Raw genomic sequence first — 22,492 nt, forward strand, 5'->3', positions numbered from 1 at the left:
ATTTTTTGAATGTGTGGAATTTTATGGGAAATTGACATTGGGGAACTTTGATTTTAGCAAATTAAATTTCAGAATCTATCTTTGGCTATCAACTATGGACCTTATGGGTATCTGCCTTGATGTACAATGGAGGGGTAAGGGAACCTGAGGTCCGAGCTTCACAGACTGGAGGAGGGCCTGTAGCAGTCACAGGATGACAGGGAAGAGAAACTGCAACTAGGGACCAGAACCAGAAAAAGTAAACCTAAATTAATAAATAACTATGGGGGGCATTTGTTGGCTACAGAAGCAGCTATCTTTAATCTCTTTGAAGCAGCAGCTGTCCTGTAAGCTTTGTAAACAAATGCTAACTAAGGAGAAGTAACTCCCCAGGAGGAAAGGGGAAGAGAGACCTGGATCCTCCAGGAACAGGATAGAGCAGAAAAGCAACTTCTTCCTTTTAACCTGAACTTATCCCCAGCTGATGAGCCTTGGAAAGTGTTTCGATTCTCATTTGGATTTGCCAATAGAACTCACCATCATCTATAATTTTCCTTAAGGTTTTTTCCTTCTGTCATTTTATCTGCTAGAGTAAAAGATCACAAATGAATGCATTTCCCCAAAGGAACAGAACTGGATACAATGAAGGGAAATTGTAACAGGCCACAGAGACAATGTGTTAAGTTAGTTCTTAAATGGACTGTGCTGCCAGGATAAAATACTCACATTAAAATTCAAATGTTTGGAGGGCACAAAAAATTTCACCTGCTCCAATTATCCTTCTAGTTATAGCAACTGTTTGTCGCCCTGTATTTATTCAGTCCATTGTACATACCAGCTCTCTGTTTTTAGGTAAACCTCTCTGGGACCAGGTACACACTCTTTGATTGGTTTAATCCACCTCGTCTATCTCTATTGTCTGACAGACTGCATAAAGAATTTAGGAATAAATGGAACTTCTTAGATGAAAGTCACTGCAGAATTGCAAAGTAGTCTTCATAAAAACCACACAAAACCTTTCTATGTCTACAGATATCACATATCACTCTGATTTTAATATGTCAACCTTCTATAGATACGAACCCTTATGCCATCTCTTTGGCTGTATGCAGCTTTAAAACTTTTTTTTATTTTTTAGAAACTGTGGTTTTTTTTTAGGAGGCAATGATTATACTATAGGCTTTTAAAAGTTATAATATGATTTTAAAATGATTGTCAATTATCAATAGGCAAAAAAATAGCTTCTGTGTAATTTCATTTGTGAATGCAAAGACTTCAGTATAGTTATCTGGTATAAAAAGATATTTTATCTGCCCAAGTTTATGTAATAAACACATGGCACAAAAATGACACAGTTTAACTTTATTTTTACTCATTGAAAACAAGAATTTACAAAAAACCTCAACTTCTTAAGTCTCCTGTTTCTATAGATATTTAAATACAAAATATTTAAAAGTAAAATAAATTAACACAAATAATACGGATGTAAAGCTTAGGATCATTTAAGCATAACAACTTTTGTATAAAGTCAAGTTTACCTCAGTTCTTCCTTCTGTGTATGACAGGGGTGGGAATTAGCTGTTGGATAGTTATGGAGGGACTCCCTCTGTACTTTTTTTGACTTGTAGGGGGGTGTGTGAGGAGGGGGAAAGAAAGAATGAGGAATATTTTTCCCATCCTCCTAGTTGGAGTGGTTCTATGCACAGGCTTCTGACCACACAGGAGCTTGGGCTTCATAGAAAAGTTTGGGTGCATGGCCTAGGGCACACAAAGAGGGTGTGGTGGGGTAGCACTGGGGAAGACAGAGCAATTTTGTCATGGCATTCTCTGGCTCCTCTACAACACTCCAGAGCTGGCCTTTCTAATGTGCTGATTTTCAGTGCACAGAAAGAGCTTTTCTTGGCTGCTGGGAGTATGGCTGTGGCTGAGTGATTATCTGGAGGCAGCCAGGCATAAGCCCAGCCGCCTTGGAAAATTTGGGAAGGGAGTAGAGAGAGGGAGACTCTTCTCCGTGCTCTAGGAATACATTGTTATATAGTCCTGAGTTTGGGGGTTGGGGGTAGAGGGTGGGAGTGGGACTCTCTAGGAAATTTAGAATCTTATCATTAAGAAATGCCTACAACAACAATGGGGGAAAAAATCCAACATACTTTCTGCCAAAAAGAAGATTTCCGGCACAACTTTACACTGTGATATCTATACCAGGGGATTTAAGCTAAAAAACCAAAGAGCAATGAATAAAATCCTCAACATCAATCAAAGCACAGTAAGTTTAGTTGATGAGGGTTATTTCTAAAGCACCAAACTATATTCCTCCCAATTTATGTCTCCTGGAGAAAAGCTCAAAGTGAGGGGGAAAAAAATGCATTTTATACAAATCAAAGTTTTGTTGCAAGAAGAACAAGGAGATTGATTCTTCATCTCCATTAATTTATTTTAGGTAATAAATTCACAGCCATTTTAAGAATGTTCCACATTGTTTATCTAAGCAAAAATAAGTGCTAGAGATGTTAACAAATTTCTTGATTAACTCTAGCCCTTGAAGGCTAGAGGGAGATTTTATAAATGGTGTATTCCCCAGCCAGAAGATTTCTACTGTTTAGCTTCTTGAATATACTAAATATGATATCCCAAATCTAAAATACAGAGCTAAAGAGGTTTTAATTTTGCTCTCAACTCTGAAAAATGACCACAATTGATATACAACAGATATTTTAACCAGTTTGAACAATCTCTGAAAACTTAAAATCTAACTCTAGATTTGTTTATTTCCAAACTAACTTTTGAAAGAAGGTACAATAACAAATGTATACACACTATTAAAATATGATAAACATGTCAAGACTTCTACCCTTAGGATTACTTTTCAGAAGGAAGAATTACTAAGTCACTTTTGTTTATGACCAAAAGACTCTTTAAAAACCACAACAAAATATCTATCTACGATAATGTTTTTCTTAGCTGTCTTCCCTGCTAACTAAAGACCTGCACTAAACAACCTTCTCCATTTAAAGAAAGCTAAACACTTTCCCAGTCCAAAATTTAATGACATTCATTGCTTGTAACAGTCTTGCCTATTCTTCAGTGCCTGCCTCATCGTTTGTTAGATTGCTTTTCATACTTTTCCTGGGTGTTCCGCTTCCTTGGAGGAGAATAACTAACTCTTCTCCGAGACTGGACGTTGTGTCTGTATGGATGAGTTCTGTGTTTCTTTGGGTTTTCTTCTTTGCGGTTCTGACTTGGCTCAGGTTCCTTATTGTCTTCCTTCTGCTCTTGGTCCTGCTCCTTCTGCGAGGGTAATGTGTTCTTAATTGTATTAAGCAGAAATCTTTTATTTGTGCCAGCAAGAGGACACTTCATCCTACAAAAACATCAAAACAATCAAAGGATAAAATAGCAACTTAACATAAAAACCTGTTTTAACACAGTTATTGTTAAAGTATTCCAAGTCAACAGCATCAACTTTCTATGTTTTCAGCTTTCCTTGTATGCCACCTAGTGTAAACTTGGAGTACAAGAGGAAAAGGAAAAAAAATTCGAGACAGCTTTTATTTCTAAAACTGATGGCCGAACAGCTGCATTACTTCACACAAACACATTAGGACAATCAGTGCCTATTCTCATAGGGACAGAATGAAGTTGAAGCCTATGTGAACAGGCATTAATCAAACTATAAATTAATATTATCATTAAATCTCCATTCCTTAAGTAACATATTCCTAATTTGGCAGAAACTGGAAGTTTTCTTATTACATTAATTATATAATTTGGTCTATGAACTCAATGTAAATATATTCCGGGAAGATTCATTCAAACCCATATCATGGATTCACAGCAGGGAAAAACACAATGATAAATAATGTATATGTATATTGTCCTCTAAAAAAAAAAGTAAGAGCATAAAGCTACCATCACTTTCTTTTCGGTTACCTTTAAAAAACCCACACATTTTAAAGCCTTCATTTACACTTTAAAAACACTTTCTTGAGAAGTTTGTTCTCTCTAGCAACATCACACTCCCAATCTTTGTGTTTGCCAGTGTCTTTATGAGAGAATTTCACTAATTATTATTGCACTTCCAAATTTTTAGATTTACCTATTTATTAATTCTAATTGAATTTTCATTTGTAGCAATTATTACCTTTAATAAATAAAAAAAATCTCTAAGTCAAACCCAACCCCAGGTAATTTTCCTGGTACCAGAGCATTTTGCCTTACAATGAGTACATTGATCTTATTATTAGTCTAGTCCTACAGTAGGATTTTTTATTTTTTTACCCTTTTTATTTTCACATGTAAAGACTGTGTTTATCTTAGGTGCCTGCTATTCAACAAACCAATTAGGAACTTCCAATTCCAGTCTTAAAAATAACTGAAGCGCAATCAGAACTCTGTACAGTGTTTCAAATTAGATATAACTAATATCCTAGTATGGTTAAGACCTCTGCTATCTAAAGATCAGACCTCAAACAAACTCACTATCCAGAACACTTCAAAATTCAGATGAAGAAAAAAACTCCACAGCCAGCAATGGTGCAACAAGCAGAGAAAAGCTGAAGATTGCTCCTGTGTGCTGTAACTGGTAAGACAACTGATGAGAAAGTGAACTGAGTGGGAAAGGGCAAAGAGAAGAATTCTAGGAAACCTGGAGCTAAAGGTGATGAAAGCTTCCTGGGGCAGGGGCAGTTTTGCTCTCGTCTTTGCCCAGTCCCTGGCACATAAACACTTTGAATGCTTTTGAATGACTGAATCTTAAAAGATTATCTTATTTGCCTTAGCAGCTAGGGTCCCTCAGTCTATAGTGTTCTTCTCCTTTAAACAGAATGGGGGGCAGGCCCTCATCACCTCACACCTGGACTACTGCAGTAGCCAGCAGGCTAGGTCTGCTCACCTCAAGTCTCTCTGCACTGTGGTCCAGTCTTAATCAGCCTTAAGCACAGGTCTGACCATGTTACCCCCCTACTCAATAAACACCAGTGATTCCCCATCTCCTCCAGGATAAAATATAAAATACTCTGTTGTTCAAAGACCTTTATAACCTGCCCCCGAACCTCACTTTTGCAGTCTTTTTACATCTTATTCCTCCCACCTTCTGTGGATTCAGTAATCCAATGACATCAGCTTCCTTGCTATCCTTCCAACAAGAAATTCCATCTCCCTCTGAGAACAAACCACGAAGCTTCAGAAAAATTGTGGCTTTTCTAGAAAATTAATTTCTGAGCCCATTCTAGTCACCGGGCAATTTTACAGCATTGACAAAATTGGTCCACTTTTGTAAAGTTTGACATATTCTACTTTGGCTGGTGCTGGTGAATCAAATGTCTCCTGGCTTAAACAGAGTAAGAAAAGGTTGTCAGTTCTCCCACTTTGTTAATATTACAGGCTCCCATAAAATGCAATCTTTTGGTGATTGGATTCAATCATCATTATGCATATTTTGGTGAAAGACTGTTGTTGTTTGTCCTTTGTTCCCAAAGAGGACCATGACATCAGGGAGGTGATGCCATTGGAGGCTTACCAGGGGAAGAAAACTGCTAACCAATTACAGGACCAAGGAGCAGGGTTTAGAGTCTGATAACATTTTTACCATCTTCCTGATTCAAATAATACTTCCTTAATTGACTTTAGGGTCTAGGCATATGGGGTCACGACCTATAGCTTAAGAAGCACTGATGGGGCTGCAAGTGGAAAAAGTTTAAGAAGCCCTGTTCTAGAGCAGGGCCTAGTACGTGACCTTTTCATGTTTCAGCAGCCGTTGTTGGTGTTGCAAGGCCCCAGGGCATGTGCAGCTCAAAGTGCACTTGCTTTGTGTTCTGAAAGTTGAGAGATGCCACGTAGGCAAGTGCTACCAGAAACACTTCGGATTCATTATGCGTTTGACTTTGAATTAATTTTTGGTCGTTGCATGTTCAGAAATATTTTACTGTTGCCAAATTTTTTGCAACCCCATATGGAGTTGTGACCACAGTTTAAGAAGACCTGGTCTGGAGTGTTACTCTGAATATGAAATGTCACAGAATAGTTTTCATGAGAAAGCGGCTTCGTTATGCCACATCATGCTACAGGACTTTATAATATTAAAGATAAAACTATTAATGTCTGTGACTGGAATTCTGTTAAAAGACAAGCATTAATTAGAATTAAGAGAACACAGTGACCTAATGTGGCAAGAATGCCACGTTTCCAGAAGTGTCATCTCATAATAATGAACTTGTAGGATTGGTGATAAGGTCTTCCCCAAGCATACAAGCAATAATTAGTGAAGTTTTGTAAAAATACACCTCCTTCCTACTTCATTAGCAAATTGTGCAAATGAGAAAGTTAACAAAGAGCAATCTGCCAAAGAAATACCCATGCGTGTTGTACTGGTGAGTTAGAAATCAATGACAACACTTTAGGTGGTGCTGGCTAGTATCAAAGCACCAATCACATTAGTAAAGAAAAAATTCTAGATGAAAAGAACATCATTTGGAAGATGTTTGCTTTGATTTCTGATTTACTGATTTTTATGGGAATGATGTCTATCCTTTATACCATCTTTCTGAGAAAGACATAAAATGCCTTAAAGCAATTTGATACCCAGAACATTTTCCAAGAAAACAAATTCCAGGGTATCTTTGGAGGTCAGTAACTATTTGGTGCAATGTCTCCTACTATACATAAAAGCTATTTATTTGTTCAGCAACATGTAGTAGAAAAAGCACTGAAGCCAGCACTAAAAGATATAGGCTTTGGTCTTTTAATTTTTTTTTTTTAGCAAAAGAGGCAAAACCCCCTAAACTCTAATCCTCAAAATAGTTATGTAAAACAATGAAAAAGTCCTTATAAATGATTGTATATGCAAATGTATACTTCTACTATTTATTAAAGGAAGGGCAAGCTATGTGCAACTGTCAAGTGCCTCTCTAGGCTATTCCATCCTTCACAGCTCCATTAGGAAGGTAACAACCTACCTTGTACCTCAATCTGTGTTGCTGGAATTACCACAAATTGTTTCGAGGGCTGGCCTCCAGGGCCAAGCAGAATTAGGAGACCTGTTTTCTCAAGGTCCTCCCTTTTATCACCTTTGCAAAGAAGCAATATGATACAACAGACAGAGTGCTGAACTTGGAGTTAGGAAACTCTAGGTTCAAATCCCATGTGATAACTTGCTTTGTGACTATGGGCAAATCCCTTATCTAATCCTTATGTGTCCTGCTTTGCAGGGCTCTTATCATCCTCAGCTATACTCTTCTGGACTTATTCTAGCTTCTTTATGTTTTTCCTAAAAGGTGGTATTAAGTACTCTAGAGGTGACCTGATCAGGGCAGAGAACTATCTCCTTCCTCTTCCTCCTGGACACAATGCCTCTCAACTCAGGGAGAGATCACTTCGGCTTCCTTGGTTGCCACATTATATGCATGTGGAAGCTGTGGTCCACTAAAACCCCTAGATGCATACTTTACATTTATCCCTATTAAATTTCATCTGGTTGGGCTCAATGTTCTAGACCATCAAGATCTTATTGAACCTTGCTTTTGTTATCCAGGTGGAGAAGAGGAGGGAATAAGCACTTACTAAGCATCTTACAAATATTATCTTACTTGATCCTTACAACAACCTTGTTGTAGGTACTATTCTTATCCCCATTTTATAGTTGAAGAAACTGGCAAATAGAGGTTAAATGACTTACCTAGGGTCACACAGCTACTAAGGCCAAATTTGAACTAAGGTCTTCCTGATCTCCAGCCCTCTGTCCACTGGCCACCTAGCTGATTTTGTGTGCTAGTCTTCTCAACAGCTAATAATAATAGCCCCTGACAGTTACATAGTTATTTAATGTTTATAACGTACTTGCATATTCTAACATATATTCTCTCATTTGACCTCCCGGCTCAATGTCATCTGAAAGATTGATACACATTTTATCAGGAAACCTCCTTTCAAACTGATACCAAATCATTTCAGGGCCGACTACTCTTTAGGCCTTGACTATTCAGACAGTTCCAAATCCACGTGAATTATAAAAAAAAAAGTTCATATATATTTATCTACTTTAGAGGTATAACATGATAAAATTTAGTCAACTGCTTTGGCAATACATAGGTAAATTACTCCTGCTTCCCCTCATTTAGAGATCCCTTTAAAAAAAAAAAAAAGGAACTTTATTTAGTTCAGCACGACTTGTTCTTGGTAAAGCCATACTGGCTCTTTGTTATTACCACTTTATTAATTTGTAATTTCCATTTTTTCTGAACATTAGATTGCTGTACATATTTGGTTCTAATTACTGACTATTTAATCCATTTCAATGATTTACTTTCTATGTTTTTAACTGAAAGGCAGTTTTGAAAATTGCTTTATAGCGTATTTTGAGATTTGGCAGTGACATATCCCTACCTTTCCCCTCCTCCCTCACTGTTTTCCTTGATGTATTCTTGATCTTTTGTTCTTCAACATGAATTTTATTATTTTTCTAATTTTATAAAATTTCCCACTGGTATTTCAGTTGGTATGTAACTTAATTATATTTAGATCTTCTTTTCAATTTTTGTAAAAAAAATTGTTGTCATATTTATAGAAATCCTTTGTGTATTTTACTAGTTACTGTCTAGATATTTAATATTTTTACAATTATTTCATTATTAATTTTATTATTTTAGTGGTATTCTTTCTATCCATGTTTTTGTTAGCAGTACAGATGATTTTTGTGAATTTCCTTATATCCTGTTATTTTAATGAAATTATTTACTATCATGATTAAATTTTTTTTCTCTAGTGTATTTAATCAAATTGTATGAAAATCGTATTTTTGACTCTTTGTCAATGCTTATTCACTTGATTTCTTTTCTCATTTTACTACTATTGTGTAGACACTTGGTGGCAAACTTTTTTAGACAAAAATAGTACAAGGTGGGTAATTATGGATGGGTTATAATATGTATAAATAAGAGAGAACTTCTGAATTGCTTAGATCATCAATTCATTTTAGTATTGCCCCAGTGCACATTTCTAGAATATATGAGAAATAATAATGGTGACAGTGGGCATTTGTGCTTTACTGTTGATCACAGTGGGAAAACTTCAAGTGTTTCTATCACATATAATGTTAACTCTGAGATTTAGACGGATGCTTTTCATTATGTTAAGGAATTCTTTCATTCTTAAACTTAAAATATATATGTAATATATAAATATTATAACAGTATAAATGTTGTATTTTATTGAAGGTTTTTCTGGCACGTATTGATTAATCCATGAATAACATTTATTAAGCATCTACTATGTGCCAGGCAATGTTCCATAAAAATTTGGTGTCGTTCAGTTGTTTTCAGTTGTGTCCAACTCTTCATGACCCCTTTTTGGGGGGTTTTCTTGGCAAAGCTACTGCAGTGGTTTGCCCTTTCTTTCTCCATCTCATTTTACAGATGAGGAAAGTGAGGCAAACAGGGTTACCTAGTAACGTGCCCACAGTCACACAGCTACTAAGAGTCTGAGGCTGGATTTGAACTCAGGTCTTCCTGACTCCAGACCCCACACTCTATCCACTGTGCCACCTAGCAGCCCTGGAGATAAAAATACAAAGAAGGAAAAAATTCTTACTTGGAAGGAGCTCATACTGTAATGACGGAAGAGAAGAAGAGGAGAAGAGGGAGAAGTGGGGGGGGAGAGGAGAATTTCCCTGTGCACATAGTAGGCATTTATTGCCTAAATGTTAGTGACTGATTTCTGACAAGTGATCATAACTCTGTTTGAAGAGTTCTGCTGATGGGCAACTCGCTACATTACAAAACAACTCGTTCCACTTTTGGACATCTGTAATCATTAAGTTTTTCCTCAGGCAGAATCTGCCTCTCTGCCAATTCTACCAGTTAGTCCTAGTTCAACAACCTGGAAATAAGTCCTGTTGCTTTCCCACATTATAGCCATTCAAATTTTGGGAAAGGGAAAATTGCTTCTTTTATCTGCTAATCTTCTTCCTCCTAATTTCTAAGAATATTCAATGAAAAAATAATTTATTAAGTACGTATTAGGTGCCAGGTGCTAGACTGCCATACAAAAGAATACAAAGGAACAACCAAAAAATCCTTGCTTTTAAGAGCTTACATTTTAGTGGGGATGAGGGTAGAGCTGGACATACACAAACACATACACAGACAAGTGGGCAGAAAATATTTGCAGAGTTAACACAATGTCATTTGGAATGCAACAAAATCGATTTTCTTAGGGTTAGTTTTTGGCTCTTGAAAGGCAAGTACTGTATGGCTGCAAGTACTGTATTACTGACTACTGATCCGGATTACGACTTTTTCTGGCCTGGATATAGTAAAAAAATGTTCTACTATACCAAGAAGAAAATACCCCCCTCCCCTCCCCCCCCCCAGATCCATGCATTCTTCATTTACACAGTATTCACAATGCTAAGGGAGTACCTGACTTGGGAAGCCTGACTTCTGGTCAGCAAAACACTGGTTTGCTCCATTAGTCAGAATCTGAAAATTAATTTTTGGTTCTGATTGGTTCAGTTTGCCGATGAAGATCTAGATTTCATATATTTGCAGTAAATAGGTTGTAAAATACAAATATATGCACAATACCTACAAGGAGTCTGAAAACAAAGCGGAAAAAAACCCCCAAATATCCAGGCACTGTCTTCCAAGATTTAAGACACTAGCTCAACCAATGTGCTACCTGATTTATTAAAAAGCAAAGGATTAATATTCCTGTCCCATCAATGAGAAGGAAAAACTATGTATATGTATCTTCCAAAACTCAGATCCAATCACCTGCCGAGTCCTACGAATTCTATCTCAGAGGATCTCTTATATCAATCCCTTCCCCTCTCACTCTTACTGCCTTCACCCTGGGCCTTTATTACCTCTGGCCTGGGCTCTTGTAAAAGTATTCTAACTGAGGTCTCTGGCTTCTAGTCTCTTCCCTATCCAATCATTCCTTTATACTCCTGCCAAAATAATCTTCCTAATGCAGAACTATGATGTGGGAGTCAGGCTAACCCACCTGAGCAAAACTGACTTAAGGGTCCTGAGGCAGCACTTGTGCAAGGTGTGCAAGGGTTAGCATAATGCATCATGCCATAAAACCCCATGCCCACGCCTTGTTCTTCAAACCTGTGTTTTATTTCTCTTGCTATCTGATTGGTGTCCCCAGGAACTAGAACCTCATTGTGAGCCCTCCAGCCCCATATCAGGTGTAAGGCCACTACATGCCCAGCCATCTCATATGCTGGTGGCGGGACACTGAGGACGTTGGAGCTGCGTGAGCCCCCAACCCTGTGCCCTTAATCAATACATGTATTTATTATACTTGTTCTGCTCCCAGGAGTACAAGCATAAGGTCTTCTGCATTCCCTCTTGCAAACCTGTCATATGACAACCCCACCCTGTGGCTTACAAGCCTTCAGGTTATTCATTGTCCACAATTAAATTCCAAACTCTAAGCCTCCTCATAATAATGTATTTCCCCCTTCCCCTCCTCCACCCTCTGGATTTATTTTATACTGTTTCCTTCTGTTTACTTTTATCACGGCCAAACTCAAACACTCATTGCTGACTTCTCTTATCTAATAATCATAATCATAACTAGCATTTATATATCACTTTACGGTTTGCAAAGCACTTTATAAATATTATCTCATTTTATCTTCACAACAACCCTGGGATGCATGGACTATTATTATTTCCATTTTATATTGAAGAAACTGAGGCTGTAGAGAGTTAAGGGACTTGCCCGGGGTCCCTGAGGCAGGTCTTGCTCGGTCCCTGCCTGCCTCCCTGAGTGGCTTTCTTCGCTGGGTGTTTGTGTAGACTGTCCTTCATGGAGGGAACTGACTCTTGCCACATCTCTGCTCGCTGAAATCCTGCTCTTTTCCAGGCCCAGTTTTAGGTGCCTCTTCTTTCATGAAATCTTTCCTAATTCTCCCAGTTAGAAGTGATCTCATCCTTCAAGAACCTCTTATGCCCAACTGTCTGACCTCTCCATTGCATTTTGTCTAACTTGGCAGCTAGGTGACACAGGGCCTAGAGTCAGGAAGATCTGAGTTCAAATCCAGCCTCAGATACTTGCCAGTTGTATCACTTAACCTCTGTTTGTCTCAGTTTCCTCATCTGCAAAATGTGGATCACAATAGCACCTACCTCCAAGGGTTTATCAAATGAAGTAAAAATTGTAAAGCACTTACTTAGCACCAGTGCCTGACATGTATAGTAAGCGCTATAAAAATGTTAGCTATCATTATGATTTTTATTTATTGTTATTCTTACTACTTGTATTCTAAATATTTGTATATGTCTTATCACTTCTACTAAACTGTAAGGTCCTTGAGGGTGGCCACTGGTTTCTTCTTTACATCCACAATGCCTTGTATACAGCAAGTACTAACTGAAATGATCTGAATTAAGAAGTGCTGCAAACCAGACTCAAGGTGGGTCACTCACATTGCATAACATTTGTAAAACTAAGACTGATCTGACTAGGAATATATGGTGGGGATCTAAGAAGGAATAGCAGAGACATATGTTAAATCATAATCATAGAGCAGAGCCTGTGACCAGGGAAAATGAATGAATAGTTTTAGTTATGAGATGGCACCTCATAAGCCACACTTCCATGTGACTGTTAGGTACTCAGTTGAAATCCCAAGCCTATAAAGCAGGGCGAAAGGACAGACAATTAGAAAAGGGTGCGTGTGGAAACAGAGAAAGTAAATTGCAAAACAGACCTAGCAATGAAGAAGAGGAAGGTAACAAAAACAGGATTTTTCTGATCTTTATAGTTACTATATCTATACTGCTCAAGTAGAGCAGCAGTGTCTAGTACCTGGCCCAATACTTTGCACACAATAAGTACTTGTTCAATTTATTGAACTGTCACACTGCAATTTCATCACTGGAATCACAAGATTCACCTCACCTAACTACCTGGTAGGCTGCATGATATGGTGGAAAGCAATGGTTTTGAAGTCAGAAGTCTTAGGCTTGAGTTGCAGCTCCAACACTTAATAGCTATGAGACAAATCTCCTAACATTTTTAACCTCGGTATTCTGATCTGTAAAATACTGATAATAATATCCATACTTCCTGCCTTAAAGGGTTGTTGTGAGGAAAGTGCTTTGTAAATGACTAAGTGGTACCTAAACATGAGTTAACTGTTAACTTTTTATGAGTCTATGAAAGGCAAGTATAATCATTAATAATAAAATTCACAGGCACAAAAATTATTCCTATAGCAACCAAGGCCTGGTGAGACATATATGTAGAAGACACACCTTTAGAGCTGGAAAGGCAGTTAATGGTTATCTAGTCTAATCCAACTCATTTTACTTCTGAAGAAACCGAGTCTCAGGTTAAGTAACTCCAAGGTTGAAGATCTATAGTTAAGTTGTAGAGCAAGGATGGGTGGCTTGGGAATATAGGGATGGCAGCAAGAAAACTGCATAACTGTGGGATATCAAGTTGCGATACAGTAAATGCAGGTCTTTGAGCTTACTCTTTATATGAAGTATATCAGTGTAAAGTTAGAAGTCAATATGGAAATGGCCAGTAGAAAAAACTAAGTATGTAAAATGAAGAAAAATGCTGGTCACCTCCAGGTGTTCAATTATGAATACATATACTAAAAGCAACAGTCTCAGAAGTGTCATCTTCCATCTCTATCATACCTAAGATGTGTTTCAGAAATTAGCTTTGGTTTTTGGCTGGGAAACTGAGACCTTATGAAATTAAGTAGTCTGCTTATAGTCAAAAATCAAGTAGAGCAGCAGTGTCTAGTACCTGGCCCAATACTTTGCACACAATAAGCACTTGTTTTCAGCAATGCTGAAATCAAAAGCCAGCATTTCAGATTTATTTAAAATAACTTAATCCAAAACCATCATACTTATGCAGGTCTATATTTGTTACAGATCAAGCATGTATGTTAATTATTCACATCCCAGGAAATGGCTATTTTCATTTTGGATACTCCCTTTGCATGACCTAGCGATGAGCCTAAAATAATATCTCTGGAAACTCTGAGGCAAAGACAGCACTATATTCCTAAAATGGCATGGAACCAGGGTAACGTTTTTATTTTGTTCTGATTATTACTTACTTTGCTGTTCAATATTACCTTCCCCACCACCCATGGTGCTACAGTTTATATAGGAGATCAAATAAAGCAGCATGTGGCCACCTGAAAATGTTCCTTACTGTGACATAATCCTTATTACTACCAATGCCAATCCTCAACTATTTTATATATAAAAGTCCTATTATGGCACGTGTATAGTACTTCAATGGCATGTTGCACTCTGCAAATCAATAAGCAAAATGAGAAGGGATTATTTCATGTTACAAACATTATGTTTTGATTTATATAGGAGTTTTCTGCCAAATAATTTTTAACTAAGTGGCACTTCCATTATCACAACTTACTGGCAGAGAAGTAAACATAAATATAACTGGGAAGAATAAGGACAGTAATGAAAAGAGCAGTAAACCCAAAAAGCATGTAAACAGTGTCAGAATTAAGAGAGAATGTAAAGGATTGCCGTGCCAACAAAATCATTTGCATAGATGTGAAAGTCAATAGTAATATATTCAGGGCTCACAGATTCCTATTCATCTTCACTACTGTATACGAAAGGAATATGGAGCACAGGAATAGTTCAATGTCATCAGATAATACATCACATGAACAAAGCAATGTGGCAGAGCACAAAGAGTATGAACCTGAGGACCCTAGCCATTGGATTCTGTCCCCTGACCCCGCTGTGTGACATCAGGCAATTTCTCTGGAACTCAGTTTCCAATGTTTAAAGTAGTGAGGCAACTGGAGTCTTTAAATTAGAGAGAAATGATTTTTCTTTCAAAGCTACTGGTTAATTTCTTAAAAGGTCTATGTAGAATATTTTTTCCTTAGTGACCAGGTTGATTTAAGAGAGTAAAAAATACCATATAAAACATAAAATTGGCTTTCTAAAATTTAGAAAAGCAATTAAACCTCAAATTCTATCTCTAATACATTTCTTTATTCAAATATCCATTACTGTGAGCTTCTCAGGTTTATTTAGAAACAAATACTACAATCAAAATGACGCAATCTAAACTGTATTGGCTTATAAACACATCAATATGCTTGTAAATGTAAGCAAAATGAAAATAGCTTTGGAGGTATAACTAAGTCAGGCCAAGTTTCTGAAATTTATGTTTACAAATTGCTCTATGCTGACTAAAAGAAAGTAACATGCGCTAACATTTCAGGCTCTATAAGGCCTGCATCAAGAACAGATACTAAAGGGATCCTTCTGCTGAATAACATCCAGGAAATTATAGCACCAAATGATCACTTTCCATTTGAAATAAAAAATGGCACCTTACTTTAATTTTCTTTAGTTCAGCAATTTCTTGCTGGCATGAACCCAACCACCTTCCCAGATCTTTCTTACCGATCATCTAAAGGGAAGAAATAGTGCCTCTTACTTCAGAAATGGCAATTATAGAGGACCTCAAAATGCTTTAAGAATACAAAACACGTTCTACTGTCATATCTTTGAGAACAGGGTAATATGTATTAAATTATGAATAAAGCAAAGTAAAATAATTACTTTTGCTTGGGTACAGAACAAGGTTTTCCCTTCTTGCCCTGGAAGATGCTCATTTTTAATACTGCAAAGGATGAACCTAATCAGAGAGGAAATGACCTATAACCAAGCATCAGTGATACCTTTAGGGGTTGGTAGAAGGGAAGATGGGGAACAATCATCTTCAGAATAACAAGACTGAAGTGACCCTGAGGATCTCCTGAAGCTAGAGCTGGCCAGGGTGAAAAAGGCAGAAGCAACCCCTCCCCACCTCAAAATAATATAGCTTTCTAAAGTCTTCTGGAATGGAATTTCTTCTTTGTGGTCTATGAGGGCTATACTGAAATCTGCTAATGATACAAAACTAAAAACATTAAAATTTTATTTTTCATGTCAAAACTCATTTATATAGACAGTCAGCTCAACTGAATTGGTTACAGTATTACACTACTTAGGCCAAGGTCATGGGTTCAATCCCCTAGTAACTTATTGTTTACACAGGTCCACATGCACATCTAACTGTGGTCAGTTGTTTCAAAGATGCATGACCCTGTCTCAAGGAAGGTAAAGAAGAGAAAGGAGGTGGATGAAATGACACAAATCAACCACCATAATCCAAATCAAATCAACAAGAATTTATTTAATCACCCACTATGGGCCAGGCATTGTATTAGGTGATACAAATACATAAAAAAAGAAAAGAAAACAACCCCAGCTCTCAATGAATGAGCTACACTGATGAGGGAGACAAGTACGTATACAAATATGCACAAGTTTAAATATGAATGTGTGCATATGTCTGTGTGTGTGTGTGTGTGTGTGTGTGTGTGTACACAAAATAGTTAAATAAAATATAGTTTGGGGAGGAAGAGTACAGTTAAGAGGATCAGAAAAGGTTTCATGTGGAAGATGGCAACAGATGCATTTTTATTTTTTGACAGATCATTTTAAAGAAAGAGGGACTCTATCGAGTGGAGGTGAGGAAGGAAGGAACGTATTCCAGGGATGGGAGACAGTCACTACAAAGGTAGTATTAAGGAGTGTTGAAAGTGAGAAAAGGCCAGTTTGGCTGCATTGCAGAGGACAGGAGGAGGAGGAGTGGAATAGTAGGTTGGTACCAGGTTATGTAGGGCTCTAAAAGCCAACTAGAGGCATTTATATTTTATTCTAGAGGGAATCAGAAGCCACTAGAGTTGGTTGGGGAAGGAAGTCACATGGTCAGATCTGTGAGGAAAATTACTTTGGCAACAGTGTTAAGAGACCTGTGGCAAGGAGATCAATTAGGTGTCTGTTGTAATAATCTAGGAGAGTCTGAACTATCAATCAAACAATCAACATTTATTAAGCACCTGCTATGTGCCAGGCACTGTGCTAAGTGCTGAATCAGTGGAAAGAAGGGGTCAGATGGGAAAGATGTTATAAAGGCAGAAAGGCAAGATAGGGCAACTGATTGAATATGTAAGGTGAGGAAGAGTAAGGAATCGAGGACAATGAAAACATTATGAACTCAATACTTTAAAAGAATGATGGTGCTTGACAGAAATGGTTGGCATGGAATAGGGAAAGGTTTAAAAAGAAAGAATTAAGTTTTACATTTGAGTTTAAGATATCTCTGGGATATCCAGATTGAAATGTCCAACAGGAAACTGAGGAGAGACTGGGGCGGGATATGAAGATCTAAGAATCACCTGCATAGAGACAGTTAAGTCCGAAGGAGCTGATGAAAATTTAAATGTGTGGATTTCAAAAGAGAAAAGATTACTAAGTGAAGGAGGCAAAGGGAGAGTATGGAAGTGACAATAGGGGGAAGACCACTGAGAATATGTAGACGAATAAGAGGAGGGGACCCGGAACAGAATGTTGGGGAACATGCACAGTAAGAGGGCATAATGTAGATGATGGGCCAGCAAAGGAGACTGAAGAGTGGTCAGGAAGGTAGAAGAAGAAAACAGGAGAGAGAAGTGTCACAAAAACCCAAGGAGACAGTGGTCAACAGTGTCAATTGGAGCAGTATGGTCGAGAAGAATTAGGAATGAGAAAAGACCACCAGATTTAGCTATTCAGAAGATCAATGGTAATTGTGAAGATAGTTTCAATTCGTAATGAGGTTGGAAGCCAAACTGAAAAGGGAATGAGGAGAGAGGAAGTGAAGGCCTGAGTGGAGACAGTTTTCATATATAATTTTTAACATGTTTTTAAAACTTTGGGTTACAACTTTCTCCCTTCCTCCCTCCCCACCCACCCTCATTGAAAAGGCAAGCATTTTGATACAGGTTATAGATGTGCAGTCATGCAAAACACTTCCATAGTAGTCCTGTTGTGAAAAACTAAGTATATTTCCCTTTTATCCTATCCAATCCCCCATTTATTCTATTCTCTTTTTTGACCCTGTCCCTCCTCAGAAGTGTTTGCTTTTGATTATCCCCTCCCCCAATCTGCCCTCCCCTCTATCAACCCCCTGCTCTCTTGTCCCCTTCCCCCCTTATTTTCCTGTAAGTAAGATAGATTTCCATACCCCACTGTGTATGTTATTCCCTCCTTAAGCTAAATGCTATGAGAATAAGATTCACTAATTCCCTCTCACCTTCTCCCATTTCCCCTCTAGTGTAAAAGCCTTTTCTTGCCTGTTTTATGTGAGATAATTACTCCATCCTACCTCTCCCTTTCTCCTTCTCCCAGTATAATCCTCTCACCCCTTAATTTTATTTTCCAGATATCACCCCTTCCTCTTCAACTCACCCCATGCCCTCTATCTATCTATACATACATATAATTTTTTTTCCCTCCCACTACCCTAATACTGACAAAGGACTCATGAGTTCCAAATATCATCTTTCCATGCAGGAATGTAAACAGTTCAACCTTAATAAGTCTTTTATAATTTCTCTTTCTTGTTTACCATCTTCCATGTTTCACTTGAGTCTTGTATTTGAAAGTCAAATTTTATATTCAGCTCTGGTCTTTTCCTCAGGAATGCTTGAAATCCCTATTTCACTGAATGACCATTTTTCACCCTGAAGGATTATACTCAGTTTTGCTAGGTAGGTGATTCTTGGTTGTAGCCCTAACTCCTTTGCCCTCCAGAATATCATACTCCATGCCCTCCAGACCCTCAATGTAGAAGCTGCTAAATCTTGTGTTATACTGATTGTGTTTCCACAATACTTGAATTGTTTTTATCTGGCTGCTTGCAATATTTCCTCTTTGACCTAGGAATTCTGGAATTTGGCTACACTATTCCTAGGAGTTTTCCTCTGGGGAATCTCTTTCAGGAGGTGATCTGTGGATTCTTTCAATTTCTATTTTGCCCTCTGGTTCTAAAACATCAGGGCAGTTTTTCTTGATAATTTCTTGAAAGATGATGTCTGGGCTCTTTTTTTGATCGTGGCTTTCAGAGAGTCCAATAATTTTTAAGTTTTCTCTCCTAAATCTATTTTCCAGGTCAGTTGTTTTTCTAATGAGATATTTCACATTCTCTTCTATTTTTTCATTCTTTTTGATTAATGTTACAGTGCCTTGATTTCTCAAATTGTCACTAGTTTCCAATTGCTCTATTCTCATTTTTAAGGAAGTATTTTCTTCAGTAATCTTTTGGACTTCCTTTTCCTTTTTTTTGGGGGGGGGGATGAGGCAATTGGGGTTAAGTGACTTGCCCAGGGTCACACAGCTAGTAAGTGTCAAGTATCTAAGGCTGGATTTGAACTCAGGTCCTCCTGATTCCAAGGCTGAGGCTCTATCCACTGCACCATCTAGCTGCCCTGATGATCTTTTTAAGGGAATTGGGGTTAAGTAACTTGCCCAGAGTCACACAGCTAGTAAGTGTCAAGTGTTTAGTCTGAGGCCACATTTGAACTCAGGTCCTCCTGACTTCAGGGCCAGTGCTCTATCCACTGCGCCACCTAGCTGCCCCTGCACTTCCTTTTCCATTTGGCCAATTTTGCTTTTTAGGGCATTCTTCTTCTCATTGGCTTTCTAGACCTCTTTTGCCATTTGGGTTAGGCTATTTTTTAAGGTGTTATTTTCTTCAGTATTTTTTTGGGTCTCCTTTAGCAAGCTGTTGACTTGTTTTTGATGATTTTCTTGCATCACTCTCATTTCTCTTCCCAGAACTTGCTTCTCAAAATCCCTTGAGCTCTTCCAAGGCCTGGGACCGATTCATATTTTTCTTGGAGGCTTTGGATGTAGGAACTTTGACTTTGTTGTCTTCTTCTGGTTGTATGTTTTGATTTTCTTTGTCACCAAGTAAGATAATATAGTCTGACTCTTTTTGCAAGGTTTGCTCATGATCCCAGCCAATTACTTGAGTTTTAAACTCTTTGTTAAGGTAAGAGTCTGCTTCCAACGTGGAGAATGTACTGTCCCAAGTTTCGGGGGTTTGTATGGCTGTTTTCAGAGATACTTGTAGGGACCTGTAAATTTTCAGTTCTTCCAAGGTGGTATGATAAGGGGCGAGGTGTTTATTCCTTTCTTAGCCTGTGTTCTATTCTATAAGTGACCACAAGCTCTCTTTTCTGACTTGGAACTATGAGGAGGGTTTCCTCTCTACAACCACTACAAGCTCCACCATGCCAGCGCTCCTCCTCACCCCCAGGACCGCCATCCAGAACTGTGACCCAGATCCAAGCACGGGTAAAGCAAGAGAATCCTGCACCAGCAGAGAGAACCCTGCAATCCCTCTCTGATCTGCCACTCGATTCCCCTTTAGTTTGTGGGCTGGAAGCTCAGGAGGCAGCCGCTGCCCCAAGGCCAAGCCTGGGGAATGGGGCTGGGACCCTGCATTTCTCTCTCAGCACTGCAGAAATAGACTTTTCCCCACTGACCTTCTAAGTTGTCTTTGGCCTTCATGGGTTGAGAAGTCTGGAAACTGCCACTGCTGCCCATGATTCAGTCCTCTGAGGCCTGCTCCAGGTTCGCCGTGACCTGCGCACCGATGCCGAGCCGCGCTCCTCTTCCAGCCCGGTGCGATATACTTTTCTGATCAACCAGCCAGGTTACCTTGGGTTGGAAATTTGTCTCACTCTGTCTTTTTGTGGGTTCTGCTGCTTTAGAATTTGTTTAGAGCCATTGTTTTATAGATATTTGGAGGAGTTTCGGGGACAGCTCAAGCAAGTCACTGCTTTCACTCCGCCATCTTGGCTCTGCCCTCCTGTAAACAGTTTTTCAAAGAGTTTGGCTGACAAAGAAAGGAGAGATATAGGCTGACAGTTTGAGGGAATAGTAAGGCCTAGTGAAGGCTTTTTAAGGATAAGGAAACTTGGCCATGTCTAAAGACAGGAAGGATTAAGATGACAGAGAGAAGCTGAAGATCAGCAGGGAAGGGAAGATAATTGAGGCTGCAATGTCCTGGAAAAGATGGAAGGGAATGAAATTAAGTACACATGTAGAGGAGTTTGTTCATAGTAAGGTGAAGGGCCACATCTTTATCAGAGACAGAGGAAGGAGGAGAGGGTGAGACATGATGCCAATGGGTTCTGGGATAAAAAGAATGAGAGTACAGGGAGCTCTTAACAAATGGCCTTAATTTTTTTTTTCCATAAAGACGCAAGGTACTCAGCTAAGAGATATGAGGTGATAAGAACAATAATAATTGTAAAACACTCTACAAATACCTCATTTTACTTTGACAACAACACTGGGAGGTAGGTGCTATTATCATCCCCATCTTACAGATGAGGAAACTAAGGCCTAAGGTCACATATCTAGTAAGTGGGGTAGGATTTGAACTCATGTCCCTGATGCCTTGTCCAGGATTCTACTCATGGGCTATCTAGTTACCTCTCAGAAGAGTTATGCAGTACTTGAGGAGGGAAGAAAAGGGTTGGAACAGCTTCTGTGGTAAAGAATTAATTGCTTAGTTGGTGGTTGTCCTTTGTACCCAAATAGGACCAAAATGACATCACTATGTCAGGGTCAAGGTCAAGGTACAGTACGCCCAAATGTGGCTGATCAGACCAATACACGTTTGGAAGACTCTACCATTAGGTTGAGGCTAGAGAGGGAGGAGAGTGAACTTGGAGCAAGGTTTGAGAAAGTACAAAGGAGAACAGAGGTCTCAATGAGGACAAAGACCAAGTACAGGAGAGGTGAAGCCTAAGAAGGGATAGAATGATAGGCACAGAGCTTCTAATTAGAAAAGTGGAACATTTGTGGGTAATAGTGAGATCTAATAAGCGACCACCTCTCTGTGTGGCTGAAGTAGTGCAAAGGAGTAGGTCATGGGACTTAAGGAGGCAGAGGAAATAGGAGCATCTAAATGAATACTCAAGCTCCACAGCATAAAGGCAGGTAGTGGTGAGCAGAGGAAGATGGTGAGAAAGAAGGGAGAATGAGATGGGGGTTGGTATATTATAGTTTACCTAACATAACTTTGACTGGGGGGAAAATTTTAAATGTGTGGATTTCAAAAGAGGAAAGATTACTGAGTGAAGGAGCCAAATGGAGAGTGTGGAAGTGACAACAGAGAGAGGATTATTTGGACTCTCTATCCCCCTTCCTGGGCCAGTGTGAGAGAAGGTACAGTTAGTTTTGGAGAAGATAGCCAGGATGCATTGTCATCAGAAGGCATGCCAGATCTCTACGAAGAATAAAAAATGAAGACTGGAGAAAAACAGTTCCAGGATGAAGGGATGTTTATTTACCATGGAATAAAAATTCCAGAAGACACAGTGGAAAGAATGGACAGTGTTGGATTGAGACATAGGTTGGATTGGGTGTAGGAGTATAAGAGAATATGAGGAGGGGGCAGGGAACTGTCTTCTCCTAAATCACTGCTGATTAATTATTACAGGTCTAGGGAGTGAAACAGGAGAATTCACAGAGGTAACAGTTGGGTGGCTGATGGGGAGAGAAGCTCAGTTCCCAAAGGATGATGCAGAGAGAACTGGGCTGGATCTGGGTCCTTTCTTTCCCTTGGGAGGCTAATGAAGGGTGGTGAGGGTTGGGCAGGGATGGTA

The 22,492-nt window shown here is 38.7% G+C and overlaps 1 protein-coding gene across 2 annotated transcripts in view; it reads right to left on the reverse strand.

The window, feature by feature from the left end:
• Window positions 1–1,326: 1,326 nt before the first annotated feature.
• Window positions 1,327–22,492, reverse strand: part of POLR1D (RNA polymerase I and III subunit D) — a 55,081-nt gene continuing 33,915 nt past the window's right edge. For both annotated transcript variants that reach the window (XM_020997152.2, XM_078147067.1), the window contains exon 3: window positions 1,327–3,340. In XM_020997152.2, the coding sequence (XP_020852811.1) occupies window positions 3,073–3,340 (268 nt within the window). In that variant the 3' untranslated portion in view covers window positions 1,327–3,072. The remainder of the gene's footprint in view (window positions 3,341–22,492) is intronic.

The sequence above is a fragment of the Phascolarctos cinereus genome, unplaced genomic scaffold (genome assembly GCF_003287225.1).
Source record: "Phascolarctos cinereus isolate Bilbo 61053 unplaced genomic scaffold, phaCin_HiC Scaffold_726;HRSCAF=1367, whole genome shotgun sequence".
NCBI classification, from domain to species: Eukaryota; Metazoa; Chordata; class Mammalia; order Diprotodontia; family Phascolarctidae; genus Phascolarctos; species Phascolarctos cinereus.